Source organism: Eschrichtius robustus, chromosome 9 (genome assembly GCF_028021215.1).
Source record: "Eschrichtius robustus isolate mEscRob2 chromosome 9, mEscRob2.pri, whole genome shotgun sequence".
Classification (NCBI taxonomy): Eukaryota; Metazoa; Chordata; class Mammalia; order Artiodactyla; family Eschrichtiidae; genus Eschrichtius; species Eschrichtius robustus.
This window is the reverse complement of record NC_090832.1, coordinates 61765655-61782439: the sequence shown is the minus strand read 5'-3', so window position 1 is coordinate 61782439 and position 16785 is coordinate 61765655. Positions and strand designations below refer to the sequence as shown.

The 16785-nt window shown below is 34.1% G+C and overlaps 2 protein-coding genes across 8 annotated transcripts in view; one reads left to right on the top strand and one right to left on the bottom strand.

The window, feature by feature from the left end:
• Nucleotides 1-1108, top strand: part of KLHL32 (kelch like family member 32) — a 239538-nt gene extending 238430 nt beyond the window's left edge. For all 4 annotated transcript variants that reach the window (XM_068550927.1, XM_068550925.1, XM_068550930.1 and 1 more), the window contains one exon: nt 870-1108. In XM_068550927.1, the coding sequence (XP_068407028.1) occupies nt 870-1031 (162 nt within the window). In that variant the 3' untranslated portion in view covers nt 1032-1108. The remainder of the gene's footprint in view (nt 1-869) is intronic.
• A 6986-nt stretch (nt 1109-8094) lies between these two features.
• MMS22L (MMS22 like, DNA repair protein) overlaps nt 8095-16785 on the bottom strand; it is a 134260-nt gene continuing 125569 nt past the window's right edge. For all 4 annotated transcript variants that reach the window (XM_068550973.1, XM_068550971.1, XM_068550974.1 and 1 more), the window contains 3 exons: nt 10284-10380; nt 8719-8886; nt 8095-8239 (listed from right to left, as the gene is read on the bottom strand). In XM_068550973.1, the coding sequence (XP_068407074.1) occupies nt 8146-8239; nt 8719-8886; nt 10284-10380 (359 nt within the window). In that variant the 3' untranslated portion in view covers nt 8095-8145. The remainder of the gene's footprint in view (nt 8240-8718; nt 8887-10283; nt 10381-16785) is intronic.

Genomic DNA, 16785 nt, shown 5'->3' with positions numbered 1-16785 from the left:
AAAGCAATTATACCCCAATAAAAAATTAATTAATTTAAAAAAATGAAGGTTGAGGAAGGTCATATGAAAAGAGGTTAAGATGATTGAAGGCCGGAAGGAACATTATGGGTTAGACACATAGGACATGACCAGCTTTCCTCAAGAAAGAATTTTCCTGGTAGTAAGATTAAACCAGCCTTCCTCAAGAAAGGAAATGACCAGCTTTCCTCAAGAAAGAATTTTCCTAGTAGTAAGATTAAACCAGAATCAGTGAGGTGACAGCAGGCACACACTAACAAAGAGATTCTTTCCATATATGGGAAGAGGTGGAACTCCAGCTTAATGGGGAAATAACTGCGGAAGAATTTCCAGAAGCAACTGAACTGATTTTTTTGAACCTGCTACTAAGCTATAATACTCTATGTGCTAGACACTGAGCTGGATGTCACCAATTTCCAAAGCAAAGCTGCAGGGTCAATGTTGTTTTCACTTTACAGGTGAGGATTTGTAAGCCAGCATACAAACAACACGTACTAACTAGTTTGGGCTAGTTACTTAAGCAGTCTAAGGCAGTTTTATTAAAGGAGGATAATGCTACCTACACCTCAACACTGTTCTGAAGTTTAAATTATTAAATATCTGTATATACAAACATAACATACATATCTATGTATGTATAAACATGTACAAACACAAACAGAAATGTGTAGAATAGCACTTTGCAGGAACTTAACACATATTCCTGGTACCATACTTGAGAAAAATAGCAATGCGTAAGGTGTAGTCATGGTGGCATAACTGAATTTAACTGCAGGCTTTCTTTTATGTGTACCCAGCTTTATTTTGAACAACCACCTTTAACGTACAGGTTTCTCCTCTTCTTTTGTTAGGTATTGGATGTGAGTAGAGAAGGCAAAGAAGAAGTATTCTACGGGCCTACACTTCCTTTTGCTTCCAATGGAATAGCAGCATGCTTCCTCCCAGCTCCGTATTTCACATGCCCTAACCTTCAAACTCTTCAAGTGCCTCATCACAGGATTGGCACCATCTGAAAAGCCAGTGCTCTCTTAACAACCATCATGAACACAAGGAAGAAAAAGGCCTGACTTTTGGATACTGGGCATGAAAATACTCAGTGCTCAATGCTTCCTTGTTTTGTTTTCTAGATCTTCTATTCAGATAAACATTAGCAAAAAATGAACAGTTTTCTAAAATACACATTATTGAAAACGCTTGTCACGCTTCTCAGTGTGTGTCAATATACAGTACAATATGTATGACTTTTATGGTGGTGTAGCTTAGTGCTAACTTAATGGTCCATGGATGTTTTAAGCATTCTTTGTACACTATGTCTAAACAGTGCTGTCCAGGACATTACCCTCTTAGTAAGGCAGTTTATTTCACAAGTACTGCCATCAATGATCTTAAAAAAAAATTGTCAGTACTTAATCTCTTTACTACTTAAGCCTGGGATTGTAATTTTTCTTTTAAAAATTTAACATTATACAGCCCTGCTGTATAAGTAGAGACTCATCTTTATGACATCATAAATTTTTAAATGCCATATTTTATTCAAGGTAATACAAATAATAGAAGTACACCGGAACAGCAGATGGAATACCCAGATTTTTCACCTTGGTTGCTCTGTTGCCTTGGGCCAGGAGCTTAACTTTACATTGCTTCAGTTTTCTCACTTTTTAAGGGGGGCAATTATTGATTTCCATATTAATTCAGAAGAATGTTGTAAGGATTAGGCAAATGCTCTGAAGTACTTTGCCTAAGAAAAAAAAATGTCACTCAAATTACAAGGTATTTTACTGTTTTAGAACCTTGTAACTGAAAAAGATTATTTTTGAAGTTTAAAAATTACTAGATAGAACTTGGAACACAAGCTATGAGATAAATGATTCTGAAAAGCATGTGAAAGAGACATGCTAATTATGAAAAAGGGAGTTTACTAAAGCCAAAGATTCCTAAACTTGTACAAACACTTGCCTCAAATAATAAGTCTCTCAAACATTTCATCTAAGCTCATTTAGTGAAAAATGACATTTTAAAGCTCAAAAAAAATTAGTTGTACTAATTTCGGTACCATAAAGTGCTCTGACATAAATTTGAACCTAGTATCAGTAGTTCTAATAAAAGTTTTTCCACTTTGTTAAAGGTTATGTCAATCTTGAGCGCTTGTGGGATTCTTCTCTACCACCAATACATATTTTATTACTACCATTTTTAATAATGCATGAGAATTTTTTTAGGCTAGGTTTTTGGATTTGCTTTGTCTATAACAAAAAATAAAAAATAAAACAACTCAATAACTGTATTTGAACATAAATTCAACAAGTATAACATGAGTTTTTCCCCTTTCCTTAATCTTGTTAGGATAAGTCACCTTTATTAAAAGGAAGATTTTACTTTTTTTCCTTAGTTTAATCATTCAGCAATCCTTGTCTTAATGGGAAATTGTCATTTTATTCATGTAACCACTTTTAGTAATCAGAAGTGAATAAAAAAATATTTTTTATCCTAAATATAGAATTCACTAACTTTATATAAGATACCTAAAACATTAATTAAAAAAAAAAATATATATATATATAAATAAAACTTTTGGCTATTTAGATTAAAGGCCGGAGGGGGGAGACTAGGGGTAAGAAAAAAATGGTAAATTTTTAAAAGAACAGATTTTGTTTACACAAACAAAAAGCCTTAAGAGTATTTGTACAGTTCTGAAAAGTGAAAATTGATATTGATAATTGAGATTTAGAAGGAAAACAGAGAGTCTCTTTAAAAGGTATAAACCATCTAAATTAAATTTTTAAAATGCCTTACTTACCATGTCAGGAAAATGGACTCCAGCGTTTCAGAAATCTTTTCAACAAGGACCTAAACAAGAATTATTTCAGATTTACTAAAATTTCTACTTGACACACAGATTTTCCATCCAGCAGTTTTACCTTATAAAACAATCTATTTTTAATCCCAGACTCTCTACCCAATTAATGAAAGGGAAGGTCTAAAAGTGAACTTGCTTGAATGACAAATGGAAAGGCAGCCTGAGATTATTCTAATTTCTGTGCAGACTTCTAACTATTCATTTAAAAGAAACCAGTATATATTATCAAACCTCTCCTCAGTGAACTTTAATGTATTATTCAGTAATATTACAGAATTGAAGTCAGAATTTTTAAAAGTTTTACATAGTTTTCAGAAACACTTATAATTATAGACAAAGAACAGCATCCAAAGTACAGCGCCCCTCCCCTAAAAAGAAAAAACTCAGATCGCTTATAATTCATTCCTTCCCTCAAATTATTGATCATAAGAGCTAATAAGAAAAATTCTAGAAAACAATGTTTGGTCATATAAACCAAAGCCCATTGAAACTATTCAAATATATGTTCTCCATTTAAGTGAACTATCCTACAGTAATTCATCTTCCATTTTTACTCTTCAAAGTTAAAGACCATATTGCATTTATATTTAAATTATTAATTTGAATTTCCAAAAGACTGTGAAGCTTCCAACAGTTTAAACATCATTTCAAGATTTTACTTTAAAAAAGGAAAAGCAGTAACACAGATATTAGCAGTGTTCTTACTCTAGGAGGAAAAGCCAGAAAAGACATGAATCTCTAAAATAAAATAATATGTATGTAAAACGCAGTGAAATTCCTTAGATCTTTAAGAACAAAATGCCAATTGGTTATTTTTAGGGTGTTTTTCATACTTTTTCTCTTCATACTTTTTCTCTTCTCAGTTTAACCACATGTATATTGTATACCCTTCAGCCATTACAATAGCTGAAAAATTAACTTTTCTTTGTTTTAGCAGAGTATAAAAGCAACAGGAATAAGATAAAAATTATTCCTCTAGGTAACACGGTTCATTTTTATTTTGGTTTTCAAAGAGTCAATCTGTCATAAAGAGGCAGTTGAATAATCACAGGTGCAGTGTAAGTTGAATATATACATTTTTAATTACATCTCTTACTACATACACAAATAACTTAAAGCATGCATATGCCCAGAATTTTTCTAAAAGCACAATCCACAAATGCAATGAACTGGATAACTATCAGCACACCAAAAACTTCAATAAGCAGAAGTTGGTAAGTTCATTTGGTACTGATTTTGGTAACCTTACCAAACATAGTTTATCACAGAATCAAAATACAAGTCTCATATCTTATTAAATATGTGAAAGAATACGCTATTTTGCTAGCTTCCCAAACCAACCGTTTTAAGCAAACAAAGCACGTTATTTATACTAGCATACTCTATACTTGACTGACAAGGCAATATTTTTAACCCTAGGAGGAGTAGGCAGGAGATCAGTTTTTGGAAAATTGTAAGGTTTATGTAAAAAGTCTATCAGTCAAAAAGCAGTGGTTTAGTACAGAGAACAGTTTTTGGTGAGGTTTATATGATATCTATCTTTTACCTTTGAAACACAAGTGCTATGTTACTGTGTAGGATTAGGGAAGGTAGGTTTCCAAAAGGCTTTTCCCAACTGCAAGGCTCATCAAATTTTTATATGATATATAATCCTAACAAAGGGGAAGTAAAAATAAAAACTGCCAAAGATTCTGTGAAAGTACATGGAAATGGGTTCATGTAATTAGTTAAGAACAAAGTAGTTTTAAAAATTTGTGATGAAGCATGGAAGAAGATAAAAATAACAATGCATAATGAAAACACACACGTAGTCTAACAACTCACAAATAATACTTTACTTACCCCCCAAAATAGAAAAAGTCAAATATGCTTAGTAAGAAAAGAAAATATGCTAGGGATAAGTAAAGATATAAAAAGTTTTAAACTTTGAAACTCTTCTAATACAAATGAACAAAATACTGAATGACTTTTGTGCAGAGACAATACTCCATGTTTTTTTCCTCCCCTATGGAAACCTAATTAAATGTTCAACTGAAATTTAAATCGTAACCAAATCTGTGTCTAATAAAGTCCTTTCATCACCCTGTTGTCCCTTCAATCATCTCTTCTACACTCCATCTGATATTTTAAAGAAATTATTTGAGTGGAACACTTACATATCCAACATGTATATTTTAATTTTCTTCCTATTTAAGTGTCTTAAGGTTAGGTTTCTATAGAAATGATGGTATTCTAAGTTGGCAAACTGAGGGAGGCCCACAGCGTAGAATGAACATGTCATTCAGAGAAAGCAGCTAAGACAGTCTACTCTCCTGCTTGAGGTAAGTTTGGAAACGGAAGGTATAGCGTCAGATGGTAGAAGTCTCCTGACTGAAGGGCTTGAATGTCAGCTTATTAACAATGGGAAGTAAATGGAGGTCCTTGAGCAGAAAAGTAACAAGAAGAAAGAAGTATTTTAGGAACACTAATGTCAAAACTATGTGAAGAATAAATTTCAGGAGTCCAGAGATAAGAAGGAGATTATAGTACCCAATAGAAAAATGTTTGGATGCATGAAATGGCAAAAAGAAAAAAATCACAAGAGCTTGTATTGGTGATCAAATGAAAAGTGGGGAACAATGAATCCAAGAAATATCAAGGCTAAGTGACTTGGGAAAGTGGTGTATTCTCTGGGTAGAAAATGTAGGCATGAGCTAGACTGGAAACGAAGATGATAAGGGCAGCTTGACATGTTGCCTTGAGATTTCAGGAGAATCCAACTAGACAGGTTTAGAGAAAAATTAGCACTACAGAGAGAAAAAATTATAAGCTAGTTTTATCAGTTCACTACTACAAGAATGTTGAGACAGAGCAGGTGAAGGGCTAGATCTTACCAGTAGGGACAAGAAGGAAGAATGTGTATGTAGGAAGGAGCGATACTTCTGAGGAAGGGATGAGAAGATAAAAGAAAATGCAACGTCACAGAGGCCCCAAAGACCAAGAAAAATGAGAACACATTTCAGATTTGACCAAAAGAGACTGGCCTACCTTACCATGGTAGAAGCAGCCGCTTCAGAGATAACAGGGTTTTTAGGGGAAAAGGAACATTAAGGAAGCAAGTATAAGGTACTCTAAAAGTCTGGAAATGGAAAAAGACAAGACTATAGTAATAATTTATGGGTCAGTGAAGATTCTTAAGAAATGGAACAGAGTCATAAATTTTCTTTTTTCTTCAATTAATAAAACAGCTTCTTTAAAAGTTTACTGATACATAAATTAAAAAATATATATATATATACATACACATGTATTGTTACAGACTTTTTCTTGTTACTGATTTTTTTAATGTATAAACTTTAGTTATTCTTAGTATCTACAGCTATACACCCTAATGCATGATTCAGCAGCAGATTTTCTTAACCCTTAAAAAGTTTCATAAGCTAAGGAGCAAGATTCTCCAAGATATCTTTATCAATTTCCCTTGGGGGTGAAAATATATATATACACACACATACACACACACACACACACACACACACACACATAAATAACCTCTTTAAAGTCATCCCATTAAATAGTTTACATTTCAATTGCTACAACTTGCAAAATAATGCATCATTCATTTAATAAGTCACTATCATAATGAAACTCATTGCTATGAAGTCTTAGTAACCTTAAAGAGGCTTTTATTCATCCCATTTGTTGAATTAAAAACAGTTTATTTGGGGGGAAAATAAACCATTTATATGTCATGAAGTCCTTTAGACTTCACAGATTACAATTAGGAAAGGGCTATTAACTCTAGTTTCCCGATTGCAGTGCATTTCATTTTAAAAGATACTTCTTGAGTCAGAAAAGGGTTGAAATGTTTTCCTGAAGGAATAGTAGAACCATGATAAACACTAGATGCTCAAGAAAAAATCAAATTATTTCAAACTTAGCAAACATGACATGTAAGAAAACATTGAAAAGAAGTGGGGACTTCATCTAGGACATACCATTAGAGAAAGAGGAACAAAACTGAGAAGTGTTCTTCACCTTTGTGCATGAGATAGAGTGATCATGTCTGTACACCACTAAACAGAACACAGGTCAACAAGTACATTCACATACATTTAAATTATATGATTATAATTATAAATCAATTATCCCACTGATTCCTACCAGAACATTGTGAAATTTAAAAAAGGGTTATTATTCATTTTTCTCCATGAAGGAACTGAGGCTCAGAAAGGTTAAGAACTTGCTCAAGGTCACAAAGCAGAGCTGGGTTTGAGATTCAGGTGGGTTCCCAACACTAAGATTGGAGCTCTTTTTACCAAATAATGCTCATTAGAAAAAGGAGTCAAGGACAAAAGCCCAACTGGTAGAATGAATCTGAATGAAATAGTTAAAGGGTTGAGAGATGAGCTGCTATAGGAAACTAAACTGGCTCCCTGCAAACATGAAAGATGCTAGTTTATAAGAGGCTCTAATTGAAGAGCAAGGAGATAAATCAGCTGACTTCTCAGACCTCTTCTGTTAATTCTGTAAACTTAAAAATTTCCAGAATATTATTTATTCTCTTTTCCTAAAGGCTCTTCTTGTTTATCCTCCTCCTGATCTGTCTTTTAATGACAACTCCAAACGAAAGGATGAGTAGAGGAAAACATCTGGCAACTGTTGGAACCCAAGTATTGATATAAACACTGTTGGTCCAAGTTAAAAAAAAAATACATATTATCTGTATAATCATTTAGCCAGATTCAGTCTCATTCTTCATAGAGTTAAGTGTGCTGTGTAAGGATTTTATTAACTTGCCTCACGCATAGTATAAAAGAGGATAACAAATATACAGTTCTATCTCCTGACCACCCCTCCAAAAAAAAACCCCAGCATAGGGCAGCCAGGTAATTTGAAATAGTATCATAATAAAATATAACTCATAAGAAAACAAAAACAAAACAGAAATAAATTACTCACAAGGCAGAAAGTCACATTGCAGTAAAATGGCCATGGATCAACCAGTACAAACCTGCTTAGACATACACACATAACACTCCCAGCTAGGAAAAGTTTCTTTAGTTTCACTAAATCCTCTTCAAAATAGAATGCAGTTTTACCAAGTTCCAAAGCTCCTATAACATATTTAATTAACTTTTATTTCCTTATTTATATACTTTATACTTACAGATATGAAAGGAAAAAATCCTAGAAAGTATTTTTAACAGAACATTATACAATTAATTAAAAGTAGGAGTCAGAATGGTGCAAAGTGACTTTAGATAGTTATAATTAACATTGAGGATGAATCACAAAATAGATTCAATATTATCATCTTTTAGTCTCTGTATCTCATCTTGTCCCACTTGTCCTAGGTGAGATAAAAGTTTGCTATAGGCTTCCCTGTAAAGAAAAAAGAAAAGAAGACAGATATATATTTACTACCTTTTCCATTATTTTTCATTTAAGTCTTTACAAACTGAGCCTGCCTGAATGTCTACTTGTCTGTACACACCATACACGATCTGATTAAAGTACTTTGATTCTTTAACATACTACTTTTGGACATATGAATTATATAGTATGAGTACTGACCCTTCTAAAACAATTTCTTTAGGAAATACAGACTTATACACCCCCGCCATGTTTCATTACTCTAAACAGTCCAGCATTATCTTCAGCTGGGTTGTAATCTATTAAAAAAAAAAAAAAAAGCCTTGATCTATTTCTGACCAAAACCCATATTATCTAGTTGAGTCACTAATCTTATTCACTGGAACACACTCCAAATTTTTATAAGCGGAAAATAGGCCATCTCTAGAAAATGAATCTAGATTTCATAATCATTGTCCGAAAGGATATAATCAAATTATCAAACATACCTTTGTGCAATATTTCTGCCAAGGCCCCATTTCCGCTCTGAACTCTTCAGAGATTGAGTAAGGGTAGAAATCAAGTGGATAACAACCTGTTGGTCCAATGCTGCTACTGTTTCTAAAATGCTGTAAATCTGATAATCATATCTCATACCATAATCCTCGATAAATTTCCTGAAAGTAAAACAAGTTACTTAGAATTACTTCTGGGGCAATTCCTTGGGCTGGTATCTGTATGGCAACAAGCTGTAACCTGAACACAAGAAAGATCGTTTCATGTAAGATTACCGTAAGGATTTAGATGCCATATGAACACTATTTAACACTTGAAAATAAAGAACAGAAATGGCTTCAGTATGAGCTGTGACCAGAGTGGCGGCATTAGGAGGGAAAGGAAAGAGCTGGAATCCCAGGAGGAAGAATAAGGGGGAAAAATCTAATCTCAGGGACTTTTTTGCTATAGTGTGCATGCTGAAATCTAGGTGGTAAGGATGTAGAAGAGACTAAAACAGTGAAGAGTCCAGTTTCCTAGTTATTTTGTATATCTTTTAGTTATTGCTATCTGTAGATAAATCAAACAATATTTCTATGAGGAAAGCAAGTTATTTGAAATAATTTTTATATTCCTTAACTGATCAAGAGACTTTAGACCCATAGAAAACCTTTTATTAATAAGAATTATATATTTTAATACTAAAATTTCCACTCTCTCCCCCCAAGAAAATAAAAGTCACCTAGCTCAATAAATTGTACTTAACAAACATGCAATCTTTGTTCATATAAAATCCTTCCTCCTCTCTTAGGGCTTTACAGTTTTCATAAATCCAGTATTTATTTCAAATGATCACAATTTAAATAAACTGTAAACAACTGACAAGTGCCAACTATGTGATGAGAAAGAAAACTGAGGAATCAAAAATCTAACATAGAATGAAGGAAATGGACCCAAACTATTTATCATGGTAGTGCTAGGGTAGAGATACATGAAATAAAGGTGAACTGGTAGAAACTGTGAGAAAGAAATACTTAAAAGCACTGCCCTAACAGAAAGTATAAGACTCTATATGGTGCAAGGCAGGAAAATAAAAACAAAACAGAAAATGTTTCTCAAGTTGCAGTTATTCTTGTGAAGGAACAAAAGATCTACAAAGTCTATGCTTCACAATTACATACAATGGAGCTTTCTGGGTCCACAGCATCTAAAAGTGAGTAGGAAAACCAGTGACAGGCACTTCCACAGTGGATCGTGAGTAGCATGTTTAGCAGCTCCAAAGCCTGTACACCTGTCATCATGACTCACGTTTCCCACTTTTTCCTCTTAAACACATGCAAGAATCTTCCTTACTAAATTCTCAGGTAATTTTAAGTCAGCTCACTTATCTTTCTCCTTGGTACTTTTATTTTTTAATAAAACAACACAACATAGCAAAACTACTGCCAAAAATACAATAAATGAAACTACAAACAAGTAGTAACACATTATGTTTTGGATAATTAGTTATTTAAAAAACATGTTGGCTGTCAAATGGCTGGCAATAGTCTTCTTGCCAGTTGGCATATTTTCCAGTTACCTAAACACAGAAGTCAGCTGGGCGGCAGGTTCTCCTCCTGACCCCACTTGGCACGCTTTGACCATGTATTGCAGGTTCTCGGTGGCCAGCCTTTTAACTAGGAGGAAAATTTACAGCATTACACATTTTGTCTGATTTGACCATCTGGATCCTCATTTTTATGAGCACTCTAGATTTAGAAAAACATGTTGTTTTCTTAAAGTATCTACATGCTTTTTTGTTATTTTTCAAAGCGAAATAGTTATGAGCTTTTGTTTTGTTCTAAAGTCTCCCTATCTTCCATTTTAAGAAAATATAAAACACTTAACAGTCTATTTTTTACAACCCTGTAACTGAAAAAACACATGTGAAGGTAAGTCTTTCTGTTAGAAAAGAACCCATATTCAAAAACACTCCAGTATCCTAACCTTGCAAGCACTGTTACATACTGATTAAAGATAACCTTTAATAATTCAGCTGATTTAGAGACAAGCAGGTTGATTTTTTAAATTCATAAGCATATTCCTCCCACTACCAAACATATATGTAGAAAATTGGAAACTAACAGTTTACCTTCACTTAAATTAGCAATATATATATATAAAATCAACTATTTGTGATGCTAATTTCATTTTGAAAGAGAGCAAAGTTACAAAAAGAACATTTATGTTCTTTCAGTATTTAACCAAATCCTTTACAACTGTGCACTTGTACATAAAAACGGCAACAACAAAAAAAAAATCAACAAAGAATGTAGAAAATTCACCATGTTCCAAGTGCTAATACATTTTTGTTATGCTGTTTTTGGAACATTAAATATAAGTAGCTGGGGAAAAAATTACTTTCTCTAAGAACAAGGAAAATTTCAGAAACTGTAATCCACTATGCCAAGAGTACAAAACATGTGATGCACATGAAGTTAAATTAATTAAAATGAAGTAGCAGATAATGTTTTCCATAGCATGACAATAGTGGATAAGGAAGATATAGCATACTTGTCTTTATTGAGCAAATAAGTTCTCATATTAGATGCAATTCTAAAGCCAGTAAAATTGTTTCTTTTTAAAGATGTTTTCTTGAAAAAAACAAAAAACCCACAAGTTCTTCTGTGGAAAAAGTACCAGAACATGAAGAAACAGCCTTCACAAAGTATTAACAGTAAGCATTGTTTTTTAAAAATAACAGCTTTATTGAGGTATAATTCACACATAAAAACCAACCTTTTGAAGTGTACAACTCATTGGTTTTTAGTATATTCATAAGAACTGTGAAGTTATCACCACTATCTAATTTCAGAACATTTTCATCACCTCCCCCCAAAACCTTACACCTATTAGCAATCTTTCCCCATTTTCTTCCTCCCCCAGTCCCTGGAGGCACTGATCTACTATCTGTCTCTACGGATTGTCTATTCTGGGAATTTCATATAGATGGAATCATACAACATGTGGTCTTATGTGACTGCCTTCTTTTCACTCAGCATAATGTTTTTTTGTTTTTGTTTTTTTTTCACTTACAAATTTTTATTTATTTATCTATTTATTTACTTTTGATTATACAATGCACTGTTAACATCAACTATAGTTTCTAACCTATCCATTAGATTCTCAGACCTTATTCATCCTATAACTGGAAGTTCATACACTTTTTTTTTTAAACATTTTTATTGGAGTATAATTGCTTTACAAATGGTGTGTTAGTTTCTGCTTTAAAACAAAATGAATCAGTTATACATATACTTATATCCCCGTATCTCTTCCCTCTTGCGTCTCCCTCCCTCCCACCCTCCCTATCCCACCCTTCCAGCTGGTCACAAAGCAACGAGCTGATCTCCCTGTGCTACGCGACTGCTTCCCACTAGCTATCTATTTTACATTAGGTAGTGTATATATGTCCATATATACACTACCACTCTCTCACTTTGTCCCAGCTTACCCTTCCCCCTCCCCATATCCTCAAGTCCATCCTCCAGTAGGTCGGCGTCTTTATTCCCATCTTGCCCCTAGGTTCTTCATGACTTTTTTTTTTTTTTTAGACTCCATATATATGTGTTAGCATACGGTATTTGTTGCTCTCCTTCTGACTTACTTCACTCTGTATGACAGACTCTAGGTCCATCCACCTCACTACGAATAAATCAATTTCATTTCTTTTTATGGCTGAGTAATATTCCATTGTATATATGTGCAACATCTTCTTTATCCATTCATCTGTTGATGGACACTTAGGTTGCTTCCATGTCCTGGCTATTGTAAATAGAGCTGCAATGAACATTGTGGTACATGACTCTTTTTGAATTATGGTTTTCTCAGGGTATATGCCCAGTAGTGGGTTGCTGGGTCGTATGGTAGTTCTATTTGTAGTTTTTTAAGGAACCTTCATACTGTTCTCCATAATGGCTGTATCAATTTACATTCCCACCAACAGTGTATGAGGGTTCCCTTTTCTCCACACCCTCTCCAGCATTTATTGTTTGTAGATTTCTTGATGATGGCCATTCTGACCGGTGTGAGGCGATACCCCATTGTAGTTTTGATTTGCGTTTCTCTAATGATTAGTGATGTTCAGCATTCTGTCATGTGTTTGTTGGCAATCTGTATATCTTCTTTGGAGAAATGTCTGTTTAGGTCTTCTGCCCATTTTTGGATTGGGTTGATTTTTTTTTTTTGATATTGAGCTGCATGAGCTGCTTGTAAATTTTGGGGATTAATCCTTTGTCAGCTGCTTCATTTGCAAATATGTTCTCCCATTCTGAGGGTTGTCTTTTTGTCTTGTTTATGGTTTCCTTTGCTGTGCAAAAGCTTTTAACTTTCATTAGGTCCCATTTGTTTATTTTTGTTTTTATTTCCATTTCTCTAGGAGGTGGGTCAAAAAGGATCTTGCTGTGATTTATGTCATAGAGTGTTCTGCCTATGGTTTCCTCTAAGACTTTGATACTGTCTGGCCTTACATTTAGGTCTTTAATCTATTTTGAGTTTATTTTTGTGTATGGTGTTAGAGAGTGTTCTAATTTCATTCTTTTACATGTAGCTGGTCCAGTATCCCCAGCATCACTTATTGAAGAGGCTGTCTTTTCTCCATTGTATATTCTTGCCTCCTTTATCAAAGATAAGGTGACCATATGCGCGTGGGTTTCTCTCTGGGCTTTCTATCCTGTTCCATTGATCTATATTTCTGTTTTTGTGCCAGTACCATACTGTCTTGATTACTGTAGCTTTGTAGTATAGTCTGAAGTCAGGGAGCCTATTCCTCCAGCTCCGTTTTTCTTTCTCAAGATTGCTTTGGCTATTTGGGGTCTTTTATGTTTCCATACATATTGTGAAATTCTTTGTTCTAGTTCTGTGAAAAATGTCAGTGGTAGTTTGATAGGGATTGCATTGAATCTGTACATTGCTTGGGTAGTATAGTCATTTTCACAATGTTGATTCTTCCAATCCAAGAACATGGTATATCTCTCCATCTATTTGTATCACCTTTAATTTCTTTCATCAGTGTCTTATAATTTTCTGCATACAGGTCTTTTGTCTCCTTAGGTAGGTTTATTCCTAGGTATTTTATTCTTTTTGTTGCAATGGTAAATGGGAGTGTTTTCTTAATTTCACTTTCAGATTTTTCATCATTAGTGTATAGGAATGCAAGAGATTGCTGTGTATTAATTTTGTATACTGCTACTTTACCAAATTCATTGATTAGCTCTAGTAGTTTTCTGGTAGCATCTTTAGGATTCTCTATGTACAGTATCATGTCATCTGCAAACAGTGACAGCTTTACTTCTTCTTTTCTGATTTGTATTCCTTTTATTTCTTTTTCTTCTCTGATTGCTGTGGCTAAAAATTCCAAAACTATGTTGAATAACAGTGGTGAGAATGGGCAACCTTGTCTTGTTTCTGATCTTAGTGGAAATGGTTTCAGTTTTTCACCATTGAGGACAATGTTGGCTGTGGGTTTGTCATCCATGGCCTTATTTTGTTAAGTTCCTGCTATGCCTACTTTCTGGAGGGTTTTGATCATAAATGGGTGTTGAATTTTGTCAAAAGCTTTCTCTGCATCTATTGAGATGATCATATGGTTTTTCCCCTTCAATTTGTTAAAATGGTGTATCACATTGATTGATTTGCGTATAATGAAGAATCCTTGCATTCCTGGGATAAACCCCACTTGATCATGGTGTATGATCCTTTTAATGTGCTGTTGGATTCTGTTTGCTAGTATTTTGCTGAGGATTTTTGCATCTATGTTCATCAGTGATATTGTCTGTAGTATTCTTTTTTAGTGCCATCTTTGTCTGGTTTTGGTATCAGGGTGATGGTGGCCTCGTAGAATGAGTTTGGGAGTGTTCCTCCCTCTGCTATATTTTGGAAGAGTTTGAGAAGGATAGCTGTTAGCTCTTCTCTAAATGTTTGATAGAATTCGCCTGGTCCTGGGCTTTTGTTTGTTGGAAGATTTTTAATCACAGTTTCAATTTCAGTGCTTGTGACTGGTCTGTTCATATTTTCTATTTCCTCCTAGTTCAGTCTCGGAAGGTTGTGCATTTCTAAGAATTTGTCCATTTCTTCCAGGTTGTCCATTTTATTGGCATATAGTTGCTTGTAGTAATCTCTCATGATCCTTTGTATTTCTGCAGTGTCAGTTGTTACTTCCCCTTTTTCATTTCTAATTCTATTGATTTGAGTCTTCTCCGTTTTTTCTTGATGAGTCTGGCTAATGATCAATTTTGTTTATCTTCTCAAGGAACCAGCTTTTAGTTTTATTGATCTTTACCATTGTTTCCTTCATTTCTTTTTCATTTATTTCGATCTGATCTTTATGATTTCTTTCCTTCTGCTAACTTTGGGGTTTTTTGTTCTTCTTTCTCTAGTTGCTTTAGGTGTAAGGTTAAGTTGTTTATTTGAGATGTTTCTTAAGGTAGGATTGTATTGCTATAAACTTCCCTCTTAGAACTGCTTTTGCTGCATCCCATAGGTTTTGGGTCATCGTGTTTTCATTGTCATTTGTTTCTAGGTATTTTTTGATTTCCTCTTTGATTTCTTCAGTGATCTCTTGGTTATTAAGTAGCGTATTGTTAGGCGTCCATGTGTTTGTATCTTTTACAGATTTTTTCCTGTAATTGATATCTAGTCTCATAGCATTATGGTCAGAAAAGATACTTGATACGATTTCAATTTTCTTAAATTTACCAAGGCTTGATTTGTGACCCAAGATATGATTTATCCTGGAGAATGTTCCATGAGCACTTGAGAAGAAAGTGTATTCTGTTGTTTTTGGATGGACGGTCCTATAAATATCAATTAAGTCCATCTTGTTTAATGTATCATTTAAAGCTTGTGTTTCCTTATTTATTTTCATTTTGGATGATCTTTCCATTGGTGAAAGTGGGGTGTTAAAGTCCCCTACTATGATTGTGTTACTGTCGATTTCCCCTTTTATGGCTGTTAGCCTTTGCCTTATGTATTGAGGTGCTCCTATGTTGGGTGTATAAATATTTACAATTGTTATATCTTTTTCTTGGATTGATCCCTTGATCATTATGCAGTGTCCTGTCTCTTGTAATAGTCTTTGTTTTAAAGTCTATTTTGTCTGATATGAGAATTGCTACTCCAGCTTTCTTTTGATTTCCATTTGCATGGAATATCTTCTTCCATCCCCTCAGTTTCACTCTGTATGTGTCCCTAGGTCTGAAGTGGGTCTCTTGTAGACAGCATATATATGGGTCTTGTTTTTGTATCCATTCAGCCAGTCTATGTCTTTTGGTTGGAGCATTTAATCCATTTGCATTTAAGGTAATTATCGATATGTATGTTCCTATTACCATTTTCTTAATTGTTTGGGGTTTGTTATTGTAGGTCTTTTCCTTCTCTTTTGTTTCCTGACTAGAGAAGTTCCTTTAGCATTTGTTGTAAAGCTGATTTCGTTGTGCTGAATTCTCTTAGCTTTTGCTTGTCTGTAAAGGTTTTAATATCTCCGTCAAATCTGAATGAGATCCTTGCTGGATAGAGTAATCTTGGTTGTAGGCTTTTCCCTTTCATCACTTTAAATATGTACTGCCACTCCCTTCTGGCTTGCAGAGTTTCTGCTGAAAGATCAGATGTTAACCTTATGGGGATTCCCTTGTATGTTATTTGTTGTTTTTCCCTTGCTGCTTTTAATATTTTTTCTTTGTATTTTATTTTTGATAGTTTGATTAATATGTGTCCTGGCGTGTTTCTCCTTGGATTTATCCTGTATGGGACTCTCTGTGCTTCTTGGACTTGATTAACTATTTCCTTTCCCATATTAGGGAAGTTTTCAAGTATAATCTCTTCAAATATTTTCAGTCCCTTTCTTTTTCTCTTCTTCTTCTGGGACCCCTATAATTCGAATGTTGGTGTGTTTAATATTGTCCCAGAGGTTTCTGAGACTGTCCTCAATTCTTTTCATTCTGTTTTCTTTATTCTGCTCTGCAGTAGGTATTTCCACTATTTTATCTTCCAGGTCACTTATCCATTCTTCTGCCTCAGTTATTCTGCTATTGATCCCTTCTAGA